We start from the raw sequence: 27,879 nt of genomic DNA on the forward strand, positions 1-27,879 counted from the left end.
TTGCAAACCCACTACCTGCCACTAAAGTAAGCAGGCATTATTATTTTGGGAATCCATGGTAAAAATCACTATATTTTCTAATGAAAATAAATGATAAAACTTGGCTCTTTCAAAAAGACCGCCTACATGCAATGTTGTAATTCTGCCAAGGACTTATTTTCACCAACAAATGCACTAAAAACATCTTGTGATAAGTTTCTTTTAAAAAATAAAAACTGTTAGCTACTTGTAAATGTAGACCTTGCTCAACATGTATCTAGTAGAAGCTAAACTCCTATTTTAGCAAGGCTAGAAGACACAGCCTTTGGATGTACAACTTGGCAGCACCAATCTTAATGGTGTACAAGAAGAAGTCACTCAACAGGTTTACTGCTAAAAATGGCTTGGCTGGGATACACACAAGCAAAAGATATATCTTTGGAATAAATGTTAGGTATAATACAACCAGAAAAAACAAATCTGGCAAAGTATATTCAATGTTAACCACCACCAACAAAACCACAGTAAATGGACCTCTTTATTTCTTAGTAATTGGGTTTCTTTTGTATAAAGCTGATTTGCCTTAATTTCCTGAAACAGCAGTGATCATGTAATTCAAACACACTTCCTGTTGCACGCAGCAGACTACTAAATACCTTGTAAGTTGTTTGCTTAGCTACTGAATGCCCAGTTTCCGTGCATATACTCTCCTCAAGTGAAAAAGTATATGAGATATGTTCAGTAAGCCAGAAAGTATATGTTCTGACTTTTAGCTCCACTTGCTCTTAGGGAATAGAAGGGACCATAAAAATGCTGTCCCAGGGCTTCCCTGGTGGCACAGTGGTTAAGAATCTGCCTGCCAATGCAGGGGACACGGGTTCGAGCCCTGGTCCGGGAAGATCCCACATGCCGCGGAGCACATAAGCCCGTGAGCCACAACTACTGAAGCCCGCACACTCTAGGGCCTGTGTGCTACAACTACTGAGCCCACATGCTGCAACTACTGAAGCCCACGTGCCTAGAGCCCGTGCTCCACAAGAAGAGTAGCCACTGCAATGAGAAGCCCATGCACTGCAATGAAGAGTAGCCCCCGCTTGCTGCAACTAGAGAAAGGCTGCGTGCAGTAATGAAGACCCAATGCAGCTAAAAAATAAAGAAAAAGAAACCCCTTATTCTGAACATCAAAAAATGGGGCAATTCATTTAAAAAAAAAACAACAAAAAACCTTAACCAAGTTTTGTTAATACAGAAAATTAATCATAATTGCCATCATGATTTTTTTTTTTTAAAAAAGGGCCTGTATAGTTGGGAAATTTGTAACCTGATGACAGGTAAAGGTTTTATGTTTAAATGGATCAGTTGCTAAAAAGCCCCCTCCTGTGCCACAAATAATTATATTTGAAGCCAAGCATATCACTAAATTACTACACTATACTTCATATATTATATTCCACATGTAATAGACCGGTCCTTCAATGTCAAGGTGACAAATTACAGCACATCTGGGTGAGCACCTTTGCACCCACTAAAATAGAAGCAAATCTCTTAGATCTAGTCTCATTTATACCAATAAAACCTAGGTCAAGAAACATAAGACCCAAGGGACATACTCAACTGTAAGCTTTTCTGAAGCAGGATCAAGTCATTTTTGTCTTCATATTTTCTTTATCTAGAACTTGGCAGGTACCCTAAGAAGCTGGCTGAATGAACAGCATCCCTTTTGCTGAATAAGTGACAGTACCACATAGCTGTGCCCTTTATGTAATCTGAACTTGACAGGCATTGCTTTTACTCATAACCCCACGGGCTGACTCTGATCAACCCCTCACATTCTAAGGATGAGGAAACAGCTCAGAACAGCCACCTACCTGGCCTAAGATCATGAAGCTGGTATATGCTAGAGCCTGCATGCAAAAGCCATTCCATCAGATACCATCTCCTTGCTCTGGCCAATATAGGACCAGTGGTTAGAAAACCTAACTGAGGGAATGAAATCTAAGTTCCAGAACCCACTGAGAGTGTATATATGTCCATGCCTCTCTTTCGCTTTGTCACAGCTTACCCTTCCCCCTCCCCATATCCTCAAGTCCATTCTCAAGTAGGTCTGTGTCTTTATTCCCGTTTTACCCCTAGGTTCTTCATTACATTTTTTAAAAAATTCCATATATATGTGTTAGCATACGGTATTTGTCTTTCTCTTTCTGACTTACTTCACTCTGTATGACAGACTCTAGGTCTATCCACCTCCCTAGGGGTAAAACGGGAATAAAGACACAGACCTACTTGAGAATGGACTTGAGGATATGGGGAGGGGGAAGGGTAAGCTGTGACAAAGCGAAAGAGAGGCATGGACATATATACACTACCAAACGTAAGGTAGATAGATAGTGGGAAGCAGCCGCAGAGCACAGGGAGATCAGCTCGGTGCTTTGTGACCGCCTGGAGGGGTGGGATGGGGAGGGTGGGAGGGAGGGAGATGCATGAGGGAAGGGATGTGGGAACAGATGTATATGTATGACTGATTCACTTTGTTATAAAGCAGAAACTAATAAAAAAAAAAAAAGAAGAAAAAAAAAAAAGAACCCACTGAGAGAAAGACTCTGGTTTAAAAGAAAACAGGAACTATAGTGCTGGAGTAAAATGAATACACTATTTTTCTCCCATGAAAGTAAATGAACTTTAAACTTTATATACTGTTTAAACTGGTTAAATAACTAATTTCATTTCCAAACTCCAAGCAAACGAGTTATTTTGAAGCATATGGCACCATATGGCTTAGCTTGGCACTGTTCAAAAGGAAACAAATGCTCAGGTAAAGCAACTCTTTGAACTATCGTGTAGGTTTCACATTTTACATTATCAGTTAGGTAAACTTCTTACTTAAAGGTTACAAACAATCCTCAAACCCCTTTGTACAAATGCATTCTTCAGACAGCTGTTCTGCAAAGCTGAAAGAGCTGCACACAGGTTCCGGCAGGCACGCTTCCAGTAACTCAGAGCCCAGTTGTTACTGTGTGAAGACACACCAGACAAGCCTTTATTGCTCTTCCATTCCTCCTTCGTACTGGGCTTACCCAAAGCTTCAACTGCCAATATTCTGTAACATCTCAATTCAGAACTCCAAAACTATTTCAATACACTGATTTCTTCGCTTAACATTTCCTATGATCGGGCCATACCTTTTATCTGGAAAAGAGCAAGTGAAGGCAAGCTCACGGTAGTTAACTTGCAGTTAACAGTCACAACCCTGGTATTAGATGTGCTCAAAATGGCAAATAAACGGATACTTACTTTTCAGAAACCACTAATGAGCATGTGAGGACGTACTTTTTTTTTTTTTTTTTGCGGTACGCGGGCCTCTCACTGTTGTGGCCTCTCCAGTTGCGAAGCACAGGCTCCGGACGCACAGGCTCAGCGGCCATGGCTCACGGGGCCCAGCCGCTCCGCGGCATGTGGGATCCTCCCGAACTGGGGCACGAACCCGTATCCCCAGCATCGGCAGGCGGACTCTCAGCCACTGTGCCACCAGGGAAGCCCATACTTTCCTTTTTTGATACAGGGCAGAAATAAAGACTGCAAATGCTTTTTGTAGGAGATGATGGGAGGTGACGAGTTAGGAAGAGGGCTCTGCATACAATAAATTTTTAAAAATGAAAAAGCAGACCTTAATCCCTTATGACACAACATACAAGGGGGACTCTCCAAATGTTGACAGCAGTTGGCAGAATTCAAATTCATGGCGAGACTGTCTACGGGAGATGGTGGACTAACAGGGCAGAGGGAAAAGGAACTTGGTACATGATTCACTATAGTAAATGACCTAGCAGTTGATAAGGCAAAAATTGCGGCCAGAGGTGTAAAAGATTATTTAAACTCCATGGATGAAGTGAAGATTAGAAAACTCACAAGAGTATAAATGAGCGAAAAGTTGAAGTTAATAAATAAGATTAAATCATTAAGTACAATAAATAAGGTACTAGTATAAGATGACATACTGGACAACTAGAAAGAAAATCTAGAAAAATTACTGCTGAATATTATATTTTTATTAAACATTGTTTATAGGTATTTAATCAAGTTTATGTGTAATGTTTTTCCTTCTACATTTATCCTGAGTACTTACTATATGCCAGGCCCTGCTCTAGACTTTACAGATACAACTCTAAGCAGACAGAAACCCCTGCTCTTGTGCAGAGTCTAGGGGAGGGAGATAAATAACCAAACTCTATTCTTTCTCAATGGGTAAGAAGCCTAGGGAGGGGGAAGTAAGCATAAAAGAGAAAGGATGGGTGTGGGTTGTTCTTCTACGTTGGGGTAGTTAGGGAAGACTGTACTGATAAGGGGATGACATCCAAGGAGGGACCTGAAAGGAGGAGGGAGCACAATGCAGGAAATGGGGAGGGTGATTAAGGCATAGAAAACAGCAAAGAGGCCAATGTGGCGTGTGTGTGTGTGTGTGTGTGTGTGTGTGTGTGTGTCTTGGAGGGGGTATAGGAGGGGAGGTGGAGAGGTAGGTTATAGAGGGCCTTGGAGGCCTCTGCAGGGTGGACGAAAGGGGTGGGAATGGACGGGGAGAATATGAGTTCTTGTGCAAGTAGACAACACCTTGCTGCTTTAGAAACCCAGCAACCCAGCAACCCAGAGTGGGGGGAATGTACCAACTGCTTTTAGGGCTTATAAAAACATATCTCGCTCAATTTTTCAATCTATGCTTAAATTAATCTGGGGTCACTTACTGTAGTAAATTAGCAGCATGATTAAAAATGAGACCTAAATCGACTCTTAAGGACACCCTTAAAACCATGTTTTCCAAATGCAAATGAATACTTCAAAGCAGTCACTTCCAATAAGAATTACTCCCTAGCCATTTTCAAATGCCTTCAGAGCCTGTATCCCATCCAGCCCCTTTAAAGGTGGCAAGTATTATCTGCCTCCCTCTCATCATTCAGGCTCCAGATCAAATGTCACCTTCTCCGAGGGGCCTTTCCTGAGCCTCCCAGAAGTATCAACACCACCCAAAAAAACCCAAAAAAACCCCTGCTTCCTCAAGCCTGTCTCTGTCACATCACCTAGTTTGTATTACATGCCACCCGCATTGAGTTACAAGGCATGGAAGACAAGGACTTTGTCTCACTGGCTACTATTTCCCCAAGTACCTAAACCAGCACTGGGCACACAGCATGTATTTAATAATTATGTACTGAATGGATGAGTGGAAGCAATTTTTGGAAGTATCTCCAAATAGCCTGGCATCCAGCCCAGAGGCCAATATTTATATAACTGGGGTCAAAGCATGTTAAAGAACGATGAGAATGACTTTTCTTATGTAGAACATAAGCAAACCCATTTACGTAACACTTACCAATTATACACCAGGCACTTGATAAATTTATTCTTCTTGTCCATTTTATTTGACCTTTGGTCTAAGACCAAGTACGGAAGTATATGTTACCCTAAAGGGGTGCTCCCAGAGTAGTTCAAGCCATCATTTAAGAAATATATATAGCTCCAAGAGGAATACTTTGAAGAAGATGATCTTCCAGCACCTTAGCAGTATTTTTATAATTATTTAAAATATGCTTCATTTCATAGCCTCACCAAAATATCCCTTCAATATTATGCAAGTTTCCGGCATAAATTTGTATTAAGTTAAGTTAAATATTGTCCTGCAAGGGATCCTAGAATATTGTCTCCTAAAGCCAGAACCCCAAGAATTAAACTGACTATTCCAAAAGACTATAATTCTACCATGAAAGGAGGTAATTCTGCATTTGGGAGTTTCAGCATTTTCTAAATATTGATTTAATGTGTCCTAGTAACTGTAATTCTGAAATAAGCAGATTAAACATTGCACATAATGACCATTTGTTTGCTTTCACCTAAGCATGAAAATTTCTTCAATACCCAATATTAAAAATTCTCATTTCTCCATAGCATGGCTAATAGTAACTCACTAAAAAAAAAAAAAAAAAAAAAAAAAAGCTATATTCCTTATTCTCTTTCATTTTACACCCCTACTTTTTCTCTTGAAAACAAACAGAACATTTCCTTCTATATCTAGATTAATAAAATAGTTATGAATACCAATAACTTTGGATTCACAATCACTTGTTAAGTTTGGAGTGAAAATAAAGTGCATCTTTTTCCAGCAATGCCAGTTATTTGAGAACTGAGAATTATTATTAACAACAAGATCTCCATTTACATTCTGAGAAACTGAAGGTTTAATGTAGACCTACAAATGTATTACTGACCAGCACAAATGTTTGTTACTTGTTTTCAGAAGAGCTGAAGAACTGTGAATAAGGGTTAGGGGTATAATCTCAAGGACAAATAATTTATAAGTTTTGCCCATTAGGGTGAGCTCTGCTACTTCAACCATACATTTATTATCAAACAGCACTTTAAGTCAGAGCTGTCAATTGAAATAAAGATCCCAGGTAAGATGCCGTCATATAGCACTTTTTAAAAAAAAAATTATAGTTGATTTATAATGTTGTGTTAATTTCCGCTGTAGAGCAAAATGATTCAGTTATACATACACACACACACACACACACACACACACACAATACACATTCTTTTTTATACTCTTTTCCATTATGGTTTATCACAGGATATTGAATATAGTGCCCTGTGCTATACAGTAGGACTTGTTATTTATCTATTCTATATATACTAGTTTGCATCTAGCACAACTTTTAAAAATAAGACAAAAAGAACTACCTAGAAAAGTAAAAAACTTTTTTCCTTAGGTCAAATATGATTTAAACGAACAAGTAAGCCATTTCTTCAGACTTAATTCTCAGACATTTCAGCTGACACTTGCCCTGATGTGATGATTTTATACTGCAGTTAACTGATAGACTGGGTCTTCCTTAGTTCTTTAGCAAGATATTTAAAATAATGCTTTGAGTAAAAGTTGAAAACTCAGGCTCATTTAAAAAGGTATCAGACTCTTCCCAGCCTTTATTAACTTTGCACCATTCCGTCTCGTCACACTTCCAGGACAATCCCAATCTTTACATCCAAATACTTCCCTCATTTCAAAAGAAACTTCCCAAGTAAGTAATAAAAATTCCAAATTGCTGTAACTGCTAATTTCTGTCTCTTAGTCTAAATAGGTAGTGACGATTTCTGAAGCAAAAATAAGAAACATAAAGGAGGGCACCATCTAGTAAGGACTTGGCAGTTTGGGGGTAGGGTAGGGGATGGGAGGGAGAAGGAAGTTAGCCACAATAATGCCCATCAACGGCTCTATAGTTTCTAAAACATTAACACGTTATCCCTTTTGAGAGGTTGGCAAAAGCACTGACATTAGGAAACTGTGTTTGACTGTACAGAAAGGGAACTATCCACAATCACGTGAAGGATGTTAATAGCTGCACAGAAAAAGGAAATACTTTGGTACTTTGCCCTGAGAACTCAAAAGACCCAAGTCGTGGAAAGGAAGAGGATTCCAAAGCTAGGAGCCCTTAAACCAACATTCCCCACCTCCTCAAACTTAAAGGCAAATAGCACTGGATCCCTAGCTTATCACTTCCCTGAGGTACCTGGTAGAAAGAATTCATCATTTGATAATTAACTAGAGCTTCAACTACAGAGATTAAAAGTAACAGATTTAGCACATTTTTTTCACACCTACATCATCTACGAGCTGGCTAACCACCCCCTGCTCCCAAGTCTGGACAGATGTGAGAGTTAATACAGACCCTCCACAGTTTATTCTCTAGTGCCAGGCCCCTCTTTTTCCCTTTTATATGTATTGCTCTGCTTCTGTAAGGAGGCCCAAGTACTAGTAACTCTGAAAGAAAAAGCAGTAAGACCTATATGGATTTTTAAAACCAAAGTACAAATGACCCTGTAATTAACATTTTCTTTCCTGACATTCAAAGTGCATTAGACCATCTCCCTGCCACTCTATGCGACATTCAAACAGTTTAACTGCTTGTCAAAGGACCCTAATGCTGACACTAGATCAAATTAACCTTCGAGCACTAAGAGATGTGCCATACTAACTCTGAAACAACGACGGTACTCTACAGATTAATTGGGACACTGCTTTCATCCAAGCTCCATGAAAGTGATTTCTTTTTCCCATAGGTACATTTCATTTTGGCACTTATCAATACCACCAGCCCCACCACACACAACCTTTCGTATCCACCCAGTCTCAGTATTACCTTCTTTTCTCTATCACTCTTGTCCTCTTCACCTGTACTAGGCCCTACTTTCATTCCTTCTCCAAGTTGATTAGGATCAAAACAAATATTCTTTTCTAGGTAATTTTTTTTTTAATTTGGTCACACTGCACAGCCATGCAGGATCTTATTTCCCCAACCAGGGATCGAACCCAGGCCCCAGCAGTGACAGCGCAGAATCCTAACCACTGGACCAACAGGGAATTCCCTCGAGATAATTTTTTTAAGAGAATTTTTTAAAATTAATTTATTTTATTTTTGGTTGTGTTGATTCTTCGTTGCTGCGCGCGGGCTTTCTCTAGTTGAGGTGAGCGGTGACTACTCTTCATTGTGGTGTGCGGGCTTCTCATTGCAGTGGCTTCTCTTGTTGCGGAGCACGGGCTCTAGGCGTGAGGGCTTCAGTAGTTGTGGCATGCGGGCTCAGTAGTTGTGGCTCACTGGCTCTAGAACGCAGGCTCAGTAGTTGTGATGCACGGGGCTTAGTTGCTCAGTGGCATGTGGGATCTTCCTGGACCAAGGGTCGAACCCGTGTCCCCTGCATTGGCAGGCGGATTCTTAACCACTGCGCCACCAGGGAAATCCCCACTCTAGGTAATTTTATATAGGGGAAACCAATAGTTTTTATCTAGGAAACACTGCACATGTCACAATATATGAGCATATAAACTTGCAGGCACCTCTGACTTCAGTGGTTTAACTCACTTAATCAGGAGAACCACCCATTTCTCTGAGTAGCAAAATTGTCACAGAAAATGGTCCGAGTCCCTATCAACCATCTCATCCGAAAGCTGATGAAAGTTGGTGTGGGAGGCTGCAGCTTTGGCCTGCCCGGGGCCCAGATCTGACCCAGCTGCCTTTCTTCCTTTACACACACTTCCCAGGGACACAGCCACTTCCTCCCTTTGGTGCCACTGCTTCCACCTGCCCATTCCTCAGGGAGCTCCTCCTTTCTGTTCTTATTGCCAAGTGGGATGCTCTCAGCTCCCCTTTCCTTGCTGCCCCCGCCAAAGACCATCAGCCGGGGCCTCTTATGGTCTAAACAGCTTTACTATCAACCATCACAAACAGCACAAGGTGTAAACCCTTGGGGAAGTCACAGAGAGTCCACACAATTATTTTAAGTGTGGTCCTTGGCACCGTCCTGTCTATTCTCCACCAGCCATCAGATAGATTACATTTAGAGGAGGAGGTAGTTGGTTAAGCTAAGTCGGTGATTCTAGACTTTCAGAACTCAAGAGTAAAAAAAAATTTTTAAACAAAAAGAAAGGGGAAAAAAGAAAAGGCCAAAAAAGAAACAGGCAAAGAATAACATAGGATTATTTTTTTTTCTAGTAAAGGACAATAAAAATAAGCAAAACCTCACCATCAGCCAGAATCACAAATGAAACAGATTTTTATTACACATATAAAAATCCATCCTTCAAACTATAATAAACTTATCTTTTGAAAAAAATTTTATTTTTTTGTTTTTGGCCGTGCCGCACAGCTTGCGGGATCTTAGTTCCCTGACCAGTGATCAAACCCGCACCCTCCACAGTGAAAGCGCACTGTCCTAACTACTGGACCTCCAGGGAACTCCCAATAAATTTATCTTTTTAACAACAACAACAACAAATCGTTATTCTTTTTTTCTTACTTTGCTGTGGAGATGTGAAAACAATTGCATCAAGGACCTGGCACTTAGGAATAGTGATTTAACCCCGTTCCTTATTCAGTCACGGTGAGGAGATTAAAGAACCTCTTTGCCTCAGCTATACAGTTTTTAAAATATTCAGTCCACAGCAACGCCCCCTCCTAAAATACACGGAACAAATACTATGCCTCGAAAATAGAAGAAAGCTGGAGCTTGAACCTGAAATCCTCAGAGACTAGCAACTCTGTGTTAGTACCTGATCAAATACTGAGGAGAGAAAGGCCTCCTCACTTAGTCCCCGAACCACTGCTAGTCATGAAAAGAAAGAAATACTAGTTCAATACCACCAAGAAATGACAAATTGGGTCAAAATGCTGGTTTAAAAATCTTTACTATGTAGTTTCAACTGTTCCAAAAACCCAAAATATATCTGGACTTACTTGGCCTTAATAAAGCACAGCTGGGCAGTAAGACTCATTCTTTATTAGTTAAAAGTAGGCCAAAAAAGTGGCAGAAAGTCTGAAATTGTGCACATCCCCCAAAATTTGTTTCCACAAGCTAAAACTATTTAAGACTGAAATTTATAAAGCTAAAACCTTCTATTTTCCACAGTTAATATGTAAATAATGGCTCAAATGCCTTTCTTTTTGAGAAAACCCCTTACCAAACTCTTAAGGTACCTAAACCTTCAACAGGAGAATTTAATCCAAATAGAAATGTTAGTCATTTCTTCCCTTTACACTGCAGCAGTATTTTATGAGTCATTACTTGAAAGCAAGGAGGAAAAAAAATCTAAGCAACAGATTTACATGGGAAATTACAATGTTATATTATAAACTTTTAATAAACAAAAGCATTTTACTTACGATGTTCCCTGCTGAGAATTACTGTGGGTTTTTGAAGATGTATCATATTGTTCTGTGGGCGAGGGAAAAATGATCAGAGGAGAACAATGACAAATTCATGAGACCGTTAGCTATAAATCCCTTTTTTTGCTGTCCCCCCACTTTAACCTAAACACTCAGTATACTTAAATTATGTCAACCAGAGTGCTATACACTGCTTATAAAATAACATTTATGTTACGTCTAGAGAGAGGGCTTGCTCAGAACTGGAAAGCCCTAAACAGAGAGAACACACTTTGAAAGCGCCACCCGGCATGCCGACCACACTGCCATGGGCAGGAGACTCTCCTTGCTGTCAGCTGGCAGGGCTGCCTTGTAGAAGCACTAGGATGGGGCCGCAGTCACCCTCACCTGGTTTCACGTCACATATCTATCCGTGATTTGCTAGCATTCTCTTTTAAAGACTCTGTCCTTGGCCCACTGTGCTCCCCCCCCCCACTATTCAACACCCCCATTCGTTTATTCAACTGCTATTTACCAACTGCCTATTAGACACCAAGATGTTCAAGGTATCTGACCCCGTCCTTGATGAGCGTACAGCTGACTGAGGGACATCAAACAGGCACGTGTTATCTACAACCCTAGGCAATGCAAAATCAGCACGAAAATCAATCATCTAAATGAAATGTCCTGGGAATCTACAGATTGGTCACTCTGTTGGTCATGACAAAAGAAGGCAAATTAGAAAAGAAAAAAAATTAATTGTGTCACAAAGGATGAGTGAGATTCTGACAGAATGACTGCTGGCAAGAGGGAGATGAGGGTGGGGAAGGCCTTCGGGCAGAAGAGACAGTGAGCGAAGGCCGAACGTGGGAGGCGCTGAAATGGTACAGATTATGACAGGGGAAGGCTGGGGTACAGAGTGTGCGGTGGGCAGCATGGGGGGCCAGGGAAGTCAGATTTTAGAGGGCTCTGAGTGCCACAATAGGATGTTAAAACTTCAGTTGTCAGGGAATGAGACATCTCCAAAGCACGATGCAGCTATTCCTCAGGAAGATTAACCCGCTGGTGCTACCTGATGTAACCTAGAAAGGAATGGGAAATGTTAAGTGTGGAGGCTGCAGACCAGCTGGGAGGCTGTGTTTGTCTAGGCCTGAGGTAATATGGCCCTGAAGCAGAAGGGGAATGGAAATACGGGTGCCTTTCAGACAGGGGTGAGGAGAGCGACCACAAATGTCACGTGGAGGCCCTTGCATATTTGCAATTAAACGCTTTATCCTCATGGTGGTAGCAGCTCTTATATGATATTTTTAACTTGCTTTTGCCCTTCTGGCTAGCAAGCTGGGGCTGGCACTACAAATGAGAGGGGCTAACGTACACTCACACGTACTCCTACACAGTCCTCTTGACCCGGTCCTAAGCTCAACGAGGCTCTGGTAATCCTTAGGCAGCCGTGTTTTTTGCACATGGGAACATAAATACTGGGACATACAAGTAAAATCCCTATACTTCATTCTCTACAGACTCCAAAACCACAATTTTTCAAGAAATTTGAATTATCTTGCTGGGCATACTTTGAGAAATATATGTCACACTCTACTTTTCTGAAAGCTGTATCTGCACACACTCCATTCCTTCTTCATCCAACAGACAACCAGACCCCTCCAGGATCCAACTAGGCCCCCCGAAGGCCACATTCTCACAGAGGCAAAAAGGGTTTCCAGCAGCAGCATAAAAGACCCCAAGGTAAGCATTTGCTGAGCCAAGACCTACAGGAGACCTGCCAGTGTCTGAAAACTTCTCATCAGGGCAACGAGGAATCGGCCTACACTATTCCACAGGCCTGGAGGGCCACCACCCCTGGCGAAGACAGTGCTTACCAGCTCATGTTCAACTATATTTTGCTAAAAGGAGAAATCAGACAGTTTAAAGGATTACAGGGTCTTTCTAAACCAGGAGGTAGCAATCATGCAAGCTGTAAGTAATTCAGTGGAAGGCATATAATCTGCATGACTGGCAGCCCTAGCAAATTTGGGGGTGGGGTGAGGAGAAAGAGGTAAAGGAACGCACAGCAATCCTGCCCACAGCTGAGCTGGTGACCCACCTGTACACTTATGCCACTTCACCCGTTATCTATCTTTGGATAGGCTGCCAAGATGTTGAGAAAAAAAGATTGCCCAGTCTCCCCAACACTGTGCAAGATGATCAGGTTTATCTCTCTGCATTTGGGGGTAATTTATTTACTTTTATTATTATTATTATTTATTTTTGGCCACACCACACAACATATGGGATCTTCATTCCCTGACCAGGGACCGAACCCATGCTCCCTGCAGTGGAAGCACTGAGTCTTAACCATTGGACCGCCAGGGAAGTCTCTGGGGGAAATTTAGTTAGGAGTTATTTGCAAAGTCTTATTCAGTACTTCTAGAGCAGGGGGCAGCAAACATTTTCTGTAAAGGTCTGATAGTAAATATTTTAGACTTTGCATGCCATACCTTGTGGCATAATAACAAATGGATGAGCATGGCTGTGTCCTAATAAAACCTTCTTTACAAAAACTAGCTGTACAACAGATTTGACTCTCAGGCTATAGTACCTATCCCTGTTCTAGAGGAAGATTATTTTATTTCTTGTTTTTCTCATCTTTTTTACTCTCCTCATATCCTTGCAATTTAAACAACAGGATAATCAAGAGAAAAACACATGTGAGGAAAAAGAATAAGGTGGAGATATTTCAAGAAGAGTCACCTCTATGGAATATCTATGAGCAACCTTCTCCCAACACATATATGCACACCACGCACCCCACTTTGGTCTCCCTATCCTTTGAAGACTAACACTTCATAACTTGGGCACTCACCATATGTTGATGAACTAAATGACTGCAAATACACCAGTCATTTTTGTAAGGCCTGAAAGGCCTTGCATGTAGTTGGGACACCAAGAATTTAATGAACCGAGAGGTTACTGATAAAGAGAAAGGCTGGATCCAGTTAGCTTTCTTCTGTTTCCCACTGAATTCTCAAGTATTTACAATCCATTAAAAGGAACCAAAAAAAGAATTACAGGACAAGTACATACAGAAGGTCTAGAGAAGCTATGTGCTCTCTTCCTTATAAAAACTTCTTGGTTTTGTTTAAAATAAATACAAGAAACACACAAAATATCCCCATCTATTCTTATATACAATTTCTGGGTAAAAATGCATTTAGAGTCACTCTCAAGATATTTATCATATGTGAGGTAATACCAAATTATATTTTATTTGTTAGGTACTTTATTAAGACATCTTTGTTAACTCTTTGCAATAATCTGAAACTCCACCTAAAGAACAGCTTTACGTTTGCCCTTCCTTCCTATTCTGTAACCACAGGAAGCCTTCATCTCTGCTGGAGCATTTTTCATTAATGTTTTCTACATTAAAACAGTAAAAACCATGCTTTGTTCTCCAATGCAATAATCAGTTCCACATATTTACTTACTTTGGTTTAGGGTTGCAGAACTGATATGCTGAGAATCCTAGAAAGAAAAATAAAAATCTCTAGTTAATAAAATATTAAGGTTTATAAATCCAAGGTTGCGTCACTGTGAAATCTGATAAATACTGATAAATCTAATTTTTAATAAAATAGGTTGTACTGCTTCTGTTGTTTCCTAAAGTTTATTCTTCCTTTGGTGTCAAGGATTTTCAACACAAAGTATAATGTTTCACCTTAAAATCAATAATAATAAATTATATTTTTTGAGAATAAAACTATCATTAGAAAATGTGTAAAGTATCTAACATGGTAAATTCTGGTTTGGGTAGATAAAACCTCAATGACATCGTGGAAAGGAAGAGCGATAATATATATTTTCAATGTGCATGTGTAACAGGCTGGACTGAACGCAGATCTGAAGGTGATATTTCTATATTCTGAATATTATCCAAAAGTAGAAAAGGCGAGGGGACAGTGTTGCTAATATACTGTTCACAAATACTTTAACAGAAATGTGCAAGTAGGCAGTTCACCTTGCTATTAAAACCATCACGAATGCAGCTGATTGCATTAAACTTTCAGAAAATGTAGGAGGTATAACAAGTGTAAATGTGTATCTGTAACGTATCTAAGTCCTGAACTAGGAAGCAGACACCCTACCTCACTTAACTCTCCTGCATCTCCGTGTCCCTCTTCTAAGGTAAAGAACCTCAAAAATGCAAGAATTTATTGTAAAGTCCTGACCACTTTCATAAGCTACAAAACCCTATACAAATGTAAGATGTTCTTACTGACATAATTGGAGAGTGAAGTATGTGAAAGCATTAGGAAGCACTTTAGTAGCTAAATTAATTGCAATATTAACCTAATCTCCAAAGAGTTCAACACATACTACTTGATTAATCTGGCACACAGCGGTACTTCACACTTGTCACTGGTGTGGATGCAGTGCCTGCTAGACTTGTAAGGAATTACCTTCGCGGGAAAAGGAAATTTGGAGGGCTCAGCTGTACTAGGCGTGTGTATTGCTGTCAAAGGAGGAGGCCATGAATGGGTCATTTCCTGGAAAGAGATTTGGAACGGGAAGAAAAAGTAAATTATAAATAGAACATTTATTGCTATTTAAGTTAACTTTTTAAACTGAATGTAGAGTGGAGTGATGGTAAATGAAAAGTGAAATCTTAAAAGTTATTTCATTTGCTTTTTGAAAAAGCTCCTACTTGGCGGGCTATGTTCAAAAGCTGAAGCTCTCCAACAAACAGAACTGAAAAGACATCAGTTTGAAGAAGAAAAACAAGAGCATAGAACAGGAATGGTCTTAACACTCTGAACAGCATGAAGCATAAAAACGGTAGTAGGTATTACCAGAGCTTGTGTAACTATGAAAACTCCGTCCTGTCTCAATGCTTTCTTTCTCTCTCAGCTTCTTTATTGCATTTCCTGGAATTATTTAAGTTCAAAGGAAGAAGAACTTTCCTGTTTGACTTAAGCAAACAAGTAATTCAGGTCACTTGTTCCACTTGGGAGAGTTTTAATGGATTTGACCCTTCCCTGATACACATTATTAGTACATAAGAACTTTTGCAGAGAGGGCCTTAAAAAGTGACCGTCCCTTTTCATTAACAGAAGTTTCATTTCTATTCACTGTTTACATGGAAGCAAGATTTCTATATCTTCCAAATTAATATATTTATCTTGACATGAGTTCTAAGCACATTCACTTGCTGGACAACAAAATGTCACGTTAAAGGTGTCTAATCACAAATATGCACATGCACACACACTTTGTTGAAGAGCTAAAATGGCACTGGAGATTAACGCCAGCCCCTTCCTTTTACAGCTGAGAAAAACAAGGTCTAAAATGACAGGATCAGGTCCCCCAGGAAGCCAATGGCTGAGAGCACAGGGAATGGCCCCTCTGCGTTGGAGTCTGAAAGAAGTCCATCCCCACGTGTGTCAGACCTGCCAGGCAAACTGGCTTAAGATTGACAAGCAACCCTCCACCAGCACACTGGAGGCCCCAGATAACGCTATATTACCTCACCTGTACAACACACTGTTTTGGTGTTTTTTTTAACATCTTTATTGGAGTATAACTGCTTTACAATGGTGTTTAGTTTCTGCTTTATAACAAAGTGTATCAGTTATACATACACATATATCCCCATATCTCTTCCCTCTTGCGTCTCCCTCCCTCCCACCCTCCCTATCCCACCCCTCGAGGTAGTCACAAAGCACAGAGCTGATCTCCCTGTGCTATGCAGCTGCTTCCCACTAGCTATCTGTTTTACATTACACACTGTGCTTTTTTCCAAGTGCTGACCAACCTCTCCATCACCACAGAAATGCCATCTGATCCTTGCAACAACTGGAGGTGGAGCTGGGCAAGCATCCCCATTCCCCACCTCTGCGCACGTCTTCCCTGCCCTTCCCCACAGCTGCCCTCCGGGTTGCTAGAACCTCAGAACAGACAGAAATGACCTGGCACAGTGACAAGCAAAGTAACCGATGTTGGCTCGAGTAATTTTTGTTAAAGGTGATATCACGCCCTTGCTCACTTGACTAACCATCTTTCGTTCAGTACAAAAGAGGAATTCTATACTAAAGTATAAGGGAAAGAGTAGCAGCTCTGGAGCCAGGGACCCAGATTGGATCTTAACTCTGACCCTGCTGGTCAGGTCTGCCTGAGGAGTTTGAGCTCTCTGAGCCTTAGTTCTCAGGAAGAGGTAGACGAAGACCACTTATTTTTCAGAGCATAAACTGCTGGAATACATGGTCAGAGAAAGCACTTAATAAATTAAAAGCCTAGTTTTTAAAGAATTTTAATACTGCACCAAAGAGTTTCCTGTTGTTTTATTTATTTGACTATACTCTAAGGTATGGGACCAAGAGAACGTTACGATGTAAAAACTTGTAGCAATTGCAAAGGTGTCTGAAAGTATCATCCTTCTGTCTTCCAAGAATTTCTCTATAGAATCCCAGTGGTGTCTATGACTTTTAGTCACCAATGATTCCCAGGAATTATCTATTGTACTCTCAATGCCTAAGGCTGCCCCGGCTATTAAATTAGGCAGTTGGAAAGTGCATAAACTCTTTCAGGCCTTAAGTGGTTTGCTGATAGCGTGAAAGAATTTATATACTTCCCTAAATGCTCAGCTTACTAGGGGAAGTTAGGCCTTACGAGAATTGGGGCCATAAGGAGAGGAGGGTGCCCAGAATTGCAGGGCCCTGTATTCACTCCCTGCTTTAACAATGACTCATCACATGAATGGGGGTAAATCACTTAGCACCTGCTTCACTCCTGGCCTTCCAGGTGCCACAGCTGCTCTCTCCTCCCCACTCTCCACCCTACTCAATTTGCTCTAGACACTCTGTCTGGTTATCGCTGTTTTTCTAATACACCAACCTGTTCCCACCTCGAGGCTTCTGCACTTTCCTCTGCCCTTTCCTCCAATCACTTGCCTGCTATATGACTCAGAGCGGTTATCAACAACTGACATTTTATTATATATTTATCTTCCCCACTATGATCTCCACGAGAGCAAGGACTCTTATTCACAAGGCACCCCAGTGCCTAGAAAAGTATATGCATCTTCACGGATATTTGCTGAATAAATGAACATTCCAGTGACACTGGTACAATGCTACCACTCATTGTACCAGTGTCACTGGAACGCTGCACTGAGGTAACGTCTACGAGCACTGCATTAACTGCCCCAAAAGGCTGTCCAGGCTGTAGAAAACTTGAGCCGTTTCCATACACCCACTGGGGGCACCATCCCCGTCTGGACCCTTGTGCATGACCAATTTCCTGGTTGCCGGTAGTGTCTGCCTGCTACCTTCTTACCCTGCCAGTCTGCACAAGTCACAGGCCACCAGTGCCCCTTCAGTAAAACACTGCGACTCTTAACATTTCCACCAGAGAACCAAACACTGTCGTCTATAATTGATTTTCTCCTTTAGGGAACTATTTACTGCTTCTATTGCCCATCAGAAAGATCTGTGTTAGGATTCCTGGCAATCTTCATAAATTACTGGTAGGAGATAAGAACAGGAACCACGAGGCAGAGGGAAGTATCTGGATCGACATCAGAGAGTGAGAGCTGGATCTGACCCTAGAGTCATCTACTATCTACCAGCCCAGGGCCTTCATTTTACCCGTGAGGAAACTGAAGTCCAGGGAGTACACGTGACTTAACTGAGGCCCCAAAAGAGGAGAAGAGAAGGGGACAGATTCTAAGTCTCCACAAAGCAGAGACCCATGCCCCTCTTCAGTCCAGGACATCCTGCGATTTACTCTCTCTCTTTAAGACTTCCAAATGAAAACACTCACCTGTGGCTCGCATTAACCATCTACTTTCAAGCATTTCCAGGTAAGCAAGAACTCATTAAAGTGATGTTGGCTGAGAGGGGAGGGAGGATGGACGAGTTTATTAAATTAAAAATGCTTGCCTGATGTTCTAATACTATCACCTTACATAAAGGACTCAACAAGTCGTACATTAACACACATCAAAACGTTAGCAGAAGCATTTGACACATGCAGGAGACAACTAATCTACATTGTTGCATTTACTTTTGAAATAACCATGGAACAAATCACATACAACTTCAGAGAAAATGCTAAGGCTGTTATTTCATAACTAAGGCGTTTATTACTTTTATGACTCATCTTACCAAAGAATTTGAGAAATACCAGAGGGAGAGGATAAAACAAAAGCTTGATCAAGATATCTTATTATTAATCTTACTTGCTGGTTGGCAAAAATTTCTCATTTTCAGCAATACAAAGTATGTTTCCTTAGAGGTATTTCTTTCTTAGAAAACTCTTAACTACAAAAGTAGGATACCAAAGATAGTAAAACAAAAATAATGGAACTGTTTTCCAAACATCTGGCTAAACACCACCTTTGTCAAAAATTGCACAAATGAGAAGGTAACCAATATACTTAATTACTGGTTTCAGCACCACCTCACTTAATACTTTGCAATGAAAACTTAAAAGGAAAAAATTGGGCAAGCATATTTTGAGGAAAAAAGCGTGCAGTGGAGATAAAAATTAATAGGTACATGTGTCATATCTCTCCTACTTCCAAAAAAATCAGAAAACAAAAATCAGAAACCTTATAGCAAAAGATAAAGTAAGAGTATCATTAAAAGTGACATGGGAGAAAATTAAGAGCCACAGAGGAGGAATGAGAAATAAACAAAACTCTCAGTCATTACAATGACTGTATTTGAGCATTAAATTTAGCTCTAGATTTCCTGGAAGTTAAAGCCAAAATGGGACACATAACAGTTTACATAATTCTTCTCTGATAAAAAGCAAGCAAGCCGGTTCATCAGGAGAATTTATTTATTTTCCTGGAACTGAATTCTAAAAGGAATCTGTCATCCTCGTGCAAGGAAAACTGAACAAATGGATAATGGATTCAATGATGTATTTGTAGAAGCAGCACAAATGTTCCTGGCATGGTCTCAATCAACAAGAGCAAAAAATAACCCTTTCAAGGTAGGTGTAAGGATGTCCATTTACTTTCTACTATTTTTCTTTTTATCCCTTTCAAAATTCATGGTCTCACTGACGATAAGGCCAAACATATAAAGTGTCACCTATAAAACACCAAGAAGTGAAAACCAAGCACTACTTAACCCCTGGTGCCCCCTGCTGCAGCAACACAGGGCATCTACTCTCTGGGAGGTGAGCAATTCTCCAGGGTCTCTACAGACAACTGGAAAAGCTTAAGGGAGATGTCGTAAGACTCTGGTCCAAATGCCTCGCAGTTTGTAGCCTTCAATTAAAATCTGTCAGATAGTTCAATAATGTCCTAAGACTCCCTTTGTTATTATTCTGGTTTATTTTGCTTTGGGAGGTATGAGGGGAGAAACCGTTTAAAGGAGTTCAGAACGGCAACTGTTCATTGAAGTCAAAGAAAATGAATATATGTCTGCCTACTTAAGTATTTCTTCAAGCAAGAAATAATAACAATAAGCTCACCTTCAGAATCTCTTCAACACAATGGACTTCACTGGAGTAGGTCTGCTGAACGGGAAAAGCGAGAAAAAGATTAGCACACAAACAAACAACAACTACAGTGCCGGTGTTAATAAATACGGCAACACTCTTTTTTTTTTTTTTTTTTTTTGCGGTACGCGGGCCTCTCACTGTTGTGGCCTCTCCCGTTGCGGAGCACAGGCTCCGGACGCGCAGGCTCAGCGGCCATGGCTCACGGGCCCAGCCGCTCCGCGGCACGTGGGATCTTCCCGGACCGGGGCACGAACCCGTATCCCCTGCATCGGCAGGCGGACTCTCAACCACTGCGCCACAAGGGAGGCCCACGGCAACACTCTTGTAAGTAGAATCACCTCAGGGCCCACCTCTTACGAGCTAAGTAGGAGAAACGTCACATTCTGGATGAAATAAAACCAGAGAGATTAACCTGACCTAATCGTGCAGGAAAGGTTTCTGCTGGAGACGATGACAGACGAATTATGACCCTTAGGTCAAAAGCTTCTGGTGGAAAATATGTATATTAAAGAAAATTAGTACATTAGTAAATCTAGGGGAATAACAGATATAACAAAAGTGGAGGTGGTGGTAGTTTGCTGCTTTATAGCAACATGTGTCCAGTGAGCCAAGTTACGTGAACATGAAGATGGCAATCATTCTGCACATCTTACTGAGCCCACAGGAAGGAGGCCAGCATCCAATCAAGGATAGATTTTATGGTAATATTCTGGTAATATTCTGAAATATTAGAAATTTTACCTGCCAAAATTCATTTTAAATTCTAGCCCTACTTGAAGTCAGCATTTCCATCTTACACACACACACACACACACACACACACAATAGTTCTCCAGAGACAGACCCTAGGGAGAGAGGAGATTACCTAGGGTCTCAAAGGAAAGATCACCTTGTTTATCCCCAGCTAAACAAATGACAGCTGCTGTTGCTAGTATCACAGCCACAGTTTCTAGGAAATGTCACTTTAGAGTCTTTACATTTTTAAGTACAAAGAAAATGGAAAAGTAAAATCTTTTTTAAAAAAAAATCACTTTTCCTTAACTAGAGATATGGAACAAATCCCCTGACTTCACAGTTTTTAATAGAATATCAGGTTTCGTTGTGTGTCAATTCATGAGCCAAGTGCCCTGGGCAACTCCTGTACAACACACACCCCTCCCATTACTGCCCCTGCTGTGAAGAAAGCACTGTTCTTCCCAGTCAGTTGGTCCAATGCTTGCCTCACAGCCAGAGTGTAGACGGAAAAGGGTTCTTTTCAGGGCTCTCATCTCTAATTTGAGTGTAATTTAATACAGCATTGGTTGTTAATTCCTGATCTAGGGTTTATTAATCCACCATTTCCCTCATTCTAGTTTCTTTAAGGAAAAAGGAAAAGAGCATACAGCGTTCACACTCTCCTGGAATTGAATCTAACGGACACGACAAAATTCAGATGCAATGTGCCCTGCCTAGGTCTGGTTTTAAAACATGTAAATTTCATGGAGATGATTTTATTGAAATGTTTGCAGTTTGCTATTTTTGAGGTAGGGTCTGGAAGTTAGGAGGTATAACCAAAGAATCAAGGGTATCCCCTTTCTCTGCTGGCCCTACTGGACCTGCCTTTATGCATTATGCATGTCAACAACAGGACCCGCTTACCCAATCTTTGTTTTTCAAGACTATTAAAGAATGCCTAAAAACTGGACCAAATATTATAGCACAAATGTCAGAAACAATGAATGCTGTTTTGACCTGTGGGTAAAATGTAATTATATCCTACGGTTTTAATCTTTCAAACGCGTCATTAGGAACAACAACAATTAGGAGTTGAAAGTTAATCAAGAGAACAGAGCATATGACTCCTGACTGGTTAAATAGTCCCCTCGTCCTATCTGCTGCTGGAATGAGAATGAGAATCCAATTAAAATATCTGGCAGTCATGGGGGACGGAGCTAGGGGAGGGATGGAGTGGGATGCTGGGGGTGGAAGATGTAATAAGCTTTTATATACAGAACCGGGTCTTCACTGGTGGCACAGTGGTTGAGAATCCGCCTGTCGATGCAGGGGACACGGGTTCGTGCCGCAGTCTGGGAGGATCCCACATGCCACGCAGTGGCTGGGCCCGTGAGCCATGGCCGCTGAGCCTGCGCGTCCGGAGCCTGTGCTCCGTAAAGGGAGAGGCCACAACAGTGAGAGGCCCACGTACCGCAAAAAAAAAATAATAATAAGCTTTTATATACAGAATGGATAAACAACAGGGTCCTACTGTATAGCACAGAGACCTATATTCAATATCCTATGATAAACCATAAGGGAAAAGAATATTTAAAAAAAGAATGTATATGTATGTACAACTGAATCACTTTGCTGTATAGCAGAATTAACACAACATTGTAAATCAGCTATGCTTCAATTAAAAAATTTTTGAGGGACTTCCCTGGTGGCGCAGTCGTTGAGAGTCCGCCTGCCAATGCAGGGGACATAGGTTCAATCCTTGGTCCAGGAGGATCCCACATGCTGCGGAGCAACTGAGCCTGCGAGCCACAACTACTGAGGCTGCGTGCCACAACTACTGAAGCCTGCGGGCCTAGAGCCTGCGCTCCGCAACGGGAGAGGCCACCACAATGAGAAGCCCGTGCACCGCAACGAAGAGTAGCCCCCGCTCACTGCAACTAGAGAAAGCCCGCGCACAGCAATGAAGACCCAACGCAGCCAAAAAAAAAAAAAAAATACGGCAATCAACGAAACAGTGAGGCACAGTTGGAATGAGGGCAAAAAAGATTTGCCCACTGCTTCCAAAAGAATGGGGTCAGGAAGCTACAATTTCAGGACATTCAAAGACATTTTGATCTTCATTACTACTCAAGCCGTCAACCCTTAGCCAAGACGTTTCATGTCACTAAAAGATTCATTTTTTTCCCCTAAAATTTTATTACATGAGATGAACCAGGACTGAAGACATTTTTTCCACAGATTATTGTTTATTGGTATCAGGGTAAGATAAATATTGCTCAACAGTCACCATTTAACCCGTTTAAAATTCTAACTAAAGTCTAAGGCTCAAGCATTAATTGATTAATGTACTGTGAATTTTCTTATCAGGTCCATTATGAAAGTGGGGGTATTTCAAAGGGGTGCCAGAATTCCATTCCAAATACATGAGGATATATCATATGTAAAGATCTCCATGCAGCACTGTTTATAATGGCAAATAACTGGAAATGATCATAAAATAATGTAAATACGTGTACTTGCATGGAAAGATGCTCAAGGTATTTTCAACTTTTTCTTTGGAAAGAACTTCATACTTACAGAAAAATAATAAAAACAGTAAAAGAAATTCCTACAAACCCTTCACTCAGATTCCCCAAATGCTGGCATTCTACCACAGTTTGCTTTCTGTTTTTCTCTCCCTGCCCTCCACCCACACATCTACACTGAGCCATTCAAGAGTAAGTTAGAGAGTTAGAGTTAATGTCCTTTTACCTCTAAATGCTTCTGTGTGTACCAAGGTATGCCTTACAGCTTTATTTAAAAGGGGCGGGGGGAGGGCTTCCCTGGTGGCACAGTGGTTGAGAGTCTGCCTGCCGATGCAGGGGACGCGGGTTCGTTCCCTGGTCCGGGAAGATCCCACGTGCCGCAAAGCGGCTGGGCCCGTGAGCCATGGCCACTGAGCCTGCACGTCCGGAGCCTGTGCTCCGCAACGGGAGAGGCCACAACACTGAGAGGCCCGCGTACCAAAAAAAAAAAAAAAAAAGGCGGGGGGGAGGTTTACCAGATCGTCTGTATAGTATGAGCCCATTTTATGTTCCATCTACCCAAGATTCATATCCCCACTCTTCCCTGACCCAAATTAGAGTCTCAAACTAGAGTACAGTAGGTATCTCAGCTGTTTGCAGAGGAAGATCCACAAGGACCGGCTGCCTCGTTTTAAAAAGTACAACTTGGCACCTCCAAGTCTGCCACTGGAAGGAGACTTTCCAAAAATGGAGGGGCAGTTCAACAAACCATTATGGCTTAATCCCCTTCCTTAAAATCCACTTTCCCCACAGGGTCCCCAGCTGAGTAATGCCTCCCCTACTCAGAGAAGCCAGGCTCTCCCTTCAACACTGTGGCAAGGAGTAAATAATCAGCTTCTCTGAAGCTCAGCCAAGTTAAGGCTGAAGATCTTTAGGTAAGACTTCTTCAAAGAACAAGGGATGATTAAAAAGCAGCAACAACAATCTGTGCTAACTGCATGAATGCAGAAGCTCTAGTTTGCAGATCCTTCCCTGTCTAGTGCACCTTCAGGGTCAGAGGCACTGACTTTAGACACTAACAACCACAAATCACACTGTTGTCTCCCACCTTCAACATCTAGGTTCCTAGAAGAGACCAGGTCGGCTACCTCACACATACGGTGTCCTGTATATACACGGACCTCCCAGCGGAGCCCTCACTTCCCCATGGGGTATGGCCTTAACACAGGAACCATAATCCTATTCAATAATAAAAAAAAAAATAGTAGCTACTTATTGAATACATATTGTACTTGATACTGCATTAAATTCTCACACATCTCCGTTTGATACCATCTATCGTAAAATGCACCATCATTAACTTGGCAGGGGAAAAGCTACGGCACTAAATGTACGCATCAACTGTAGATACATCCCTTATTACAGACACTGAAAAATGAAATAAAAATTTGAGGGTATCCTGCGTAATGCTCCATTTCATTCTCACATCAATCTTTGTGGTATAACCCCCAGTTTTTAAAATGAAGACTGAATTCTAAAGAAATTAAGTTACATGTCCAAGGTCACACAATGCTCTCAAGGGACTGAGCCTGACTTCCGAATGTTGCTACACTACTTTTCCAAAAACCTCAACTTCAGGCAAGAGACAAATAGATTAGTATTTAAGGAGGAGATATGATCCCAGTTGTCGTATGCATGACCAAAACCATTTTCAAAGAGTACTGTTTTCCCTGTGTTTGTGCAAAGAAGTTAGTATTCAGACTTAACCGCCTCTTACTACTGTGGGTACTTCGGACCAGAAAAGGCAGCGATGCTGGCCTCGGTCTGATTTCTCACTCCTCTTGGAATGACATTGTGTGATCCTAAGGAAATGCACTGATACCAAAATAAAATATGTCAGTAAATGTCTTCTAAGCATGACACAGTTTGTTTTAATAAGCTAAAAAGAGCTGGACGGAAGAAATAGACCTCACCGTTAAGACCAGGAGGCTCTGGCAATACTGTGTTTTAAGCCTCTCAAGTTTCAACAGACCAGCACTTTTTTAACAACGCTGTTCTCAAAAAGGCTTAGTTATCACTAACCAGAACTGCAGGGAGCACAAAGGCAGAGTGCTGACGAGGGAAGTCAAAAGATCTTGGATTCTAGTTCTGGCTCTGCTGGGGATTGGTTCTGGCAATGCTGGCTAAGATTCAGCTTCCCTGGGACTATCTCCTCATGGCAATAAAGGGATAATATTATCAATCCTAACCGCTTCACAGGGTTGGTATGAAGGTCAAGTGTGAACCTTTAAAAACTAACAGGAGGGACTTCCCTTGTGGCGCAGTTGTTAAGAATCTGCCTGCCAATTCAGGGGACACGGTTTGAGCCCTGGTCCGGGAACATTCCCACTGCCAAGGAGCAACTATGCCCATGCACCACAACTACTGAGCCCACATGCCACAACTACTGAAGCCCACGCACCTAGAGCCCGTGCTCAACGAGAAGCCACTGCAGTGAGAGGCCCACGCACCACAATGAAGAGTAGCCCCCACTCGCCGCAACTAGAGAAAGCCCGCGCGCAGCAGTGAAGACCCAAAGCAGCCATAAATCAATCAATCAATAAATAAACTTATAAAAACTATCAGGAGGGGCTTCCCTGGTGGCGCAGTGGTTGAGAGTCCGCCTGCCAATGCAGGGGACACGGGTTCGTGCCCCGGTCTGGGAAGATCCCACATGCCGCGGAGTGGCTGGGCCCGTGAGCCATGGCTGCTGAGCCTGTGTGTCAGGAGCCTGTGCTCTGCAACGGGAGAGGCCACGGCAGTGAGAGGCCCATGTACCGCCAAAAAAAAAAAAAAAAAAAAAAAAACAAACCTATCAGGAGGCACTGATATGTGAAATAAATACATGGGGCCAACATTATCAAAGCAGTCTTCACTGGTGTGACAGCTTTTAAAGAAAACCCCAATAGGTTCTCTCTCATTTTATGTTTTAAAAGATTAAACAAATTCTCGTGCTATTTTTCTTCAAACATATGTCAACTTTTGGACTATGGTTCAGTCTATAGTATCTACTTGCTACTCATCTATCCCAAACTAACTAGATAAAGCACACTCTTCTTGCCCCTGCCTGGAACCCATTTCCCTCTCCCACCTGTGTCGGGAAAACTCCTACTCAGACTCTGAGTGGCAGGTTAAAGACCATCTTCTGGAAAATATTTCTTGATTCTCTCACTCCCAAAACTGTGCATGTGCTCCCATGGCTGTCAAACCACCTCATGTCCCACCATCTCTGCTTCTCCTAGATTACCAGTTCCATGACTGCAGGGGCCAGTTCTGCCTTGCTAAATCATCAATCACACACTGCCTGACACACAGAGGCAACCAACCAACATTTGCTGGTATAGTTTTCAGCCTCCAAACTCAGAATATGAAAACAAATTCCCAATTTTTAGAGCATGAGAGACTTTCTAAATACTGTAGCTTCTTTTAATTATAAGCCAACATCTTAATTAACAAACTACACAGAAATAAACATACGAGGGACAAAAAGGAAATTGTTTTGCATTGTTTTCTCCTTCAAAACATTAACACTACTCTTAGAAACTATTTTTCACATATCAGATTGGCAAAACAAAAAAAGAAAGACGGACAGTTCTGTGTCTATGAGATAGATGTGGGGAAATAGGCGCTCAAATACCGTGGTTGGTGGGAGGGTAAAACAGCACAATCGCTGAAGATAGCAATTTGGCAGGAGCCACCAAATTCTATTTTCTCATGCTCTGACCCAGCAATTTTACCTCTAGCACCAGCTCCTACATGTACAAAAAGATATACACACAAAGCTATTCACTAGTCTCCAAATAGTAAGGTACTGAAAAAAATCTAAACTCCCATCTAGAGGTAATTGGCTAAGAAAACTGTGTTACATGCCCCTTAGGCAGAAATACTACGCAGCCATGACAAAGAATGAGGGCACTCTTTGTGCACTGATTTGGGTAATCTCCAAGCTATACTGTTAAGGGGGAGGGAAAAACCAGGTGCAATACATGCCAGGATTTGAAATGAAAAGGTGACGTCAGAGGAGAATATATATGTTGAGTTACTTATTATGCATAAAACACCTCTGGGAATAACATAAGAAATCTATAACATTAATTACTCCTAGAAACGAAAACTAAGTGGCTGGAGGGCTAGAGTAATGGGAAGATTTTCACTGTATATCTTTTAAAATTCTGCATTATGAAGTATATTATGTATTTATAAAGAAAAATACAAAAATTAGATTGAGATTTTAAAAATTAAGGATCAAAATTTTTACTCAAAAGTACAGCCAAAAGTCTCTGCCACATTTGTGTTTACTCTCTATTAGCATTCTTCTATGTAACTTTCCTTCTCCCAAACACACGTCTATATGAATCTGTCCACAGCTTCCTCCTCGGAGCTCTGGGCTTGCCTCATGTAACACTCAGCACGCTGAATTGTTCCTAGATTTACAGTCAGTCTTCCTGTGAGGT

The 27,879-nt window shown here is 41.4% G+C and overlaps 1 protein-coding gene across 6 annotated transcripts in view; it reads right to left on the reverse strand.

Annotated features, from left to right (window-relative positions):
* The window catches only part of AFF1 (ALF transcription elongation factor 1), a 215,672-nt gene that overhangs the window by 36,819 nt on the left and 150,974 nt on the right, over positions 1–27,879 (reverse strand). For 5 of the 6 annotated variants that reach the window (XM_082632232.1, XM_082632231.1, XM_082632235.1 and 2 more), the window contains 4 exons: positions 20,139–20,183; positions 15,116–15,202; positions 14,144–14,180; positions 10,680–10,731 (listed from right to left, as the gene is read on the reverse strand). In XM_082632232.1, coding sequence (XP_082488358.1) covers positions 10,680–10,731; positions 14,144–14,180; positions 15,116–15,202; positions 20,139–20,183 — 221 coding nt within the window. The remainder of the gene's footprint in view (positions 1–10,679; positions 10,732–14,143; positions 14,181–15,115; positions 15,203–20,138; positions 20,184–27,879) is intronic. The other variant, XM_082632233.1, reaches the window with a different exon arrangement.

Source organism: Mesoplodon mirus, assembly GCF_964341445.2.
Source record: "Mesoplodon mirus genome assembly, chromosome: 2".
Taxonomy (NCBI): domain Eukaryota; kingdom Metazoa; phylum Chordata; class Mammalia; order Artiodactyla; family Ziphiidae; genus Mesoplodon; species Mesoplodon mirus.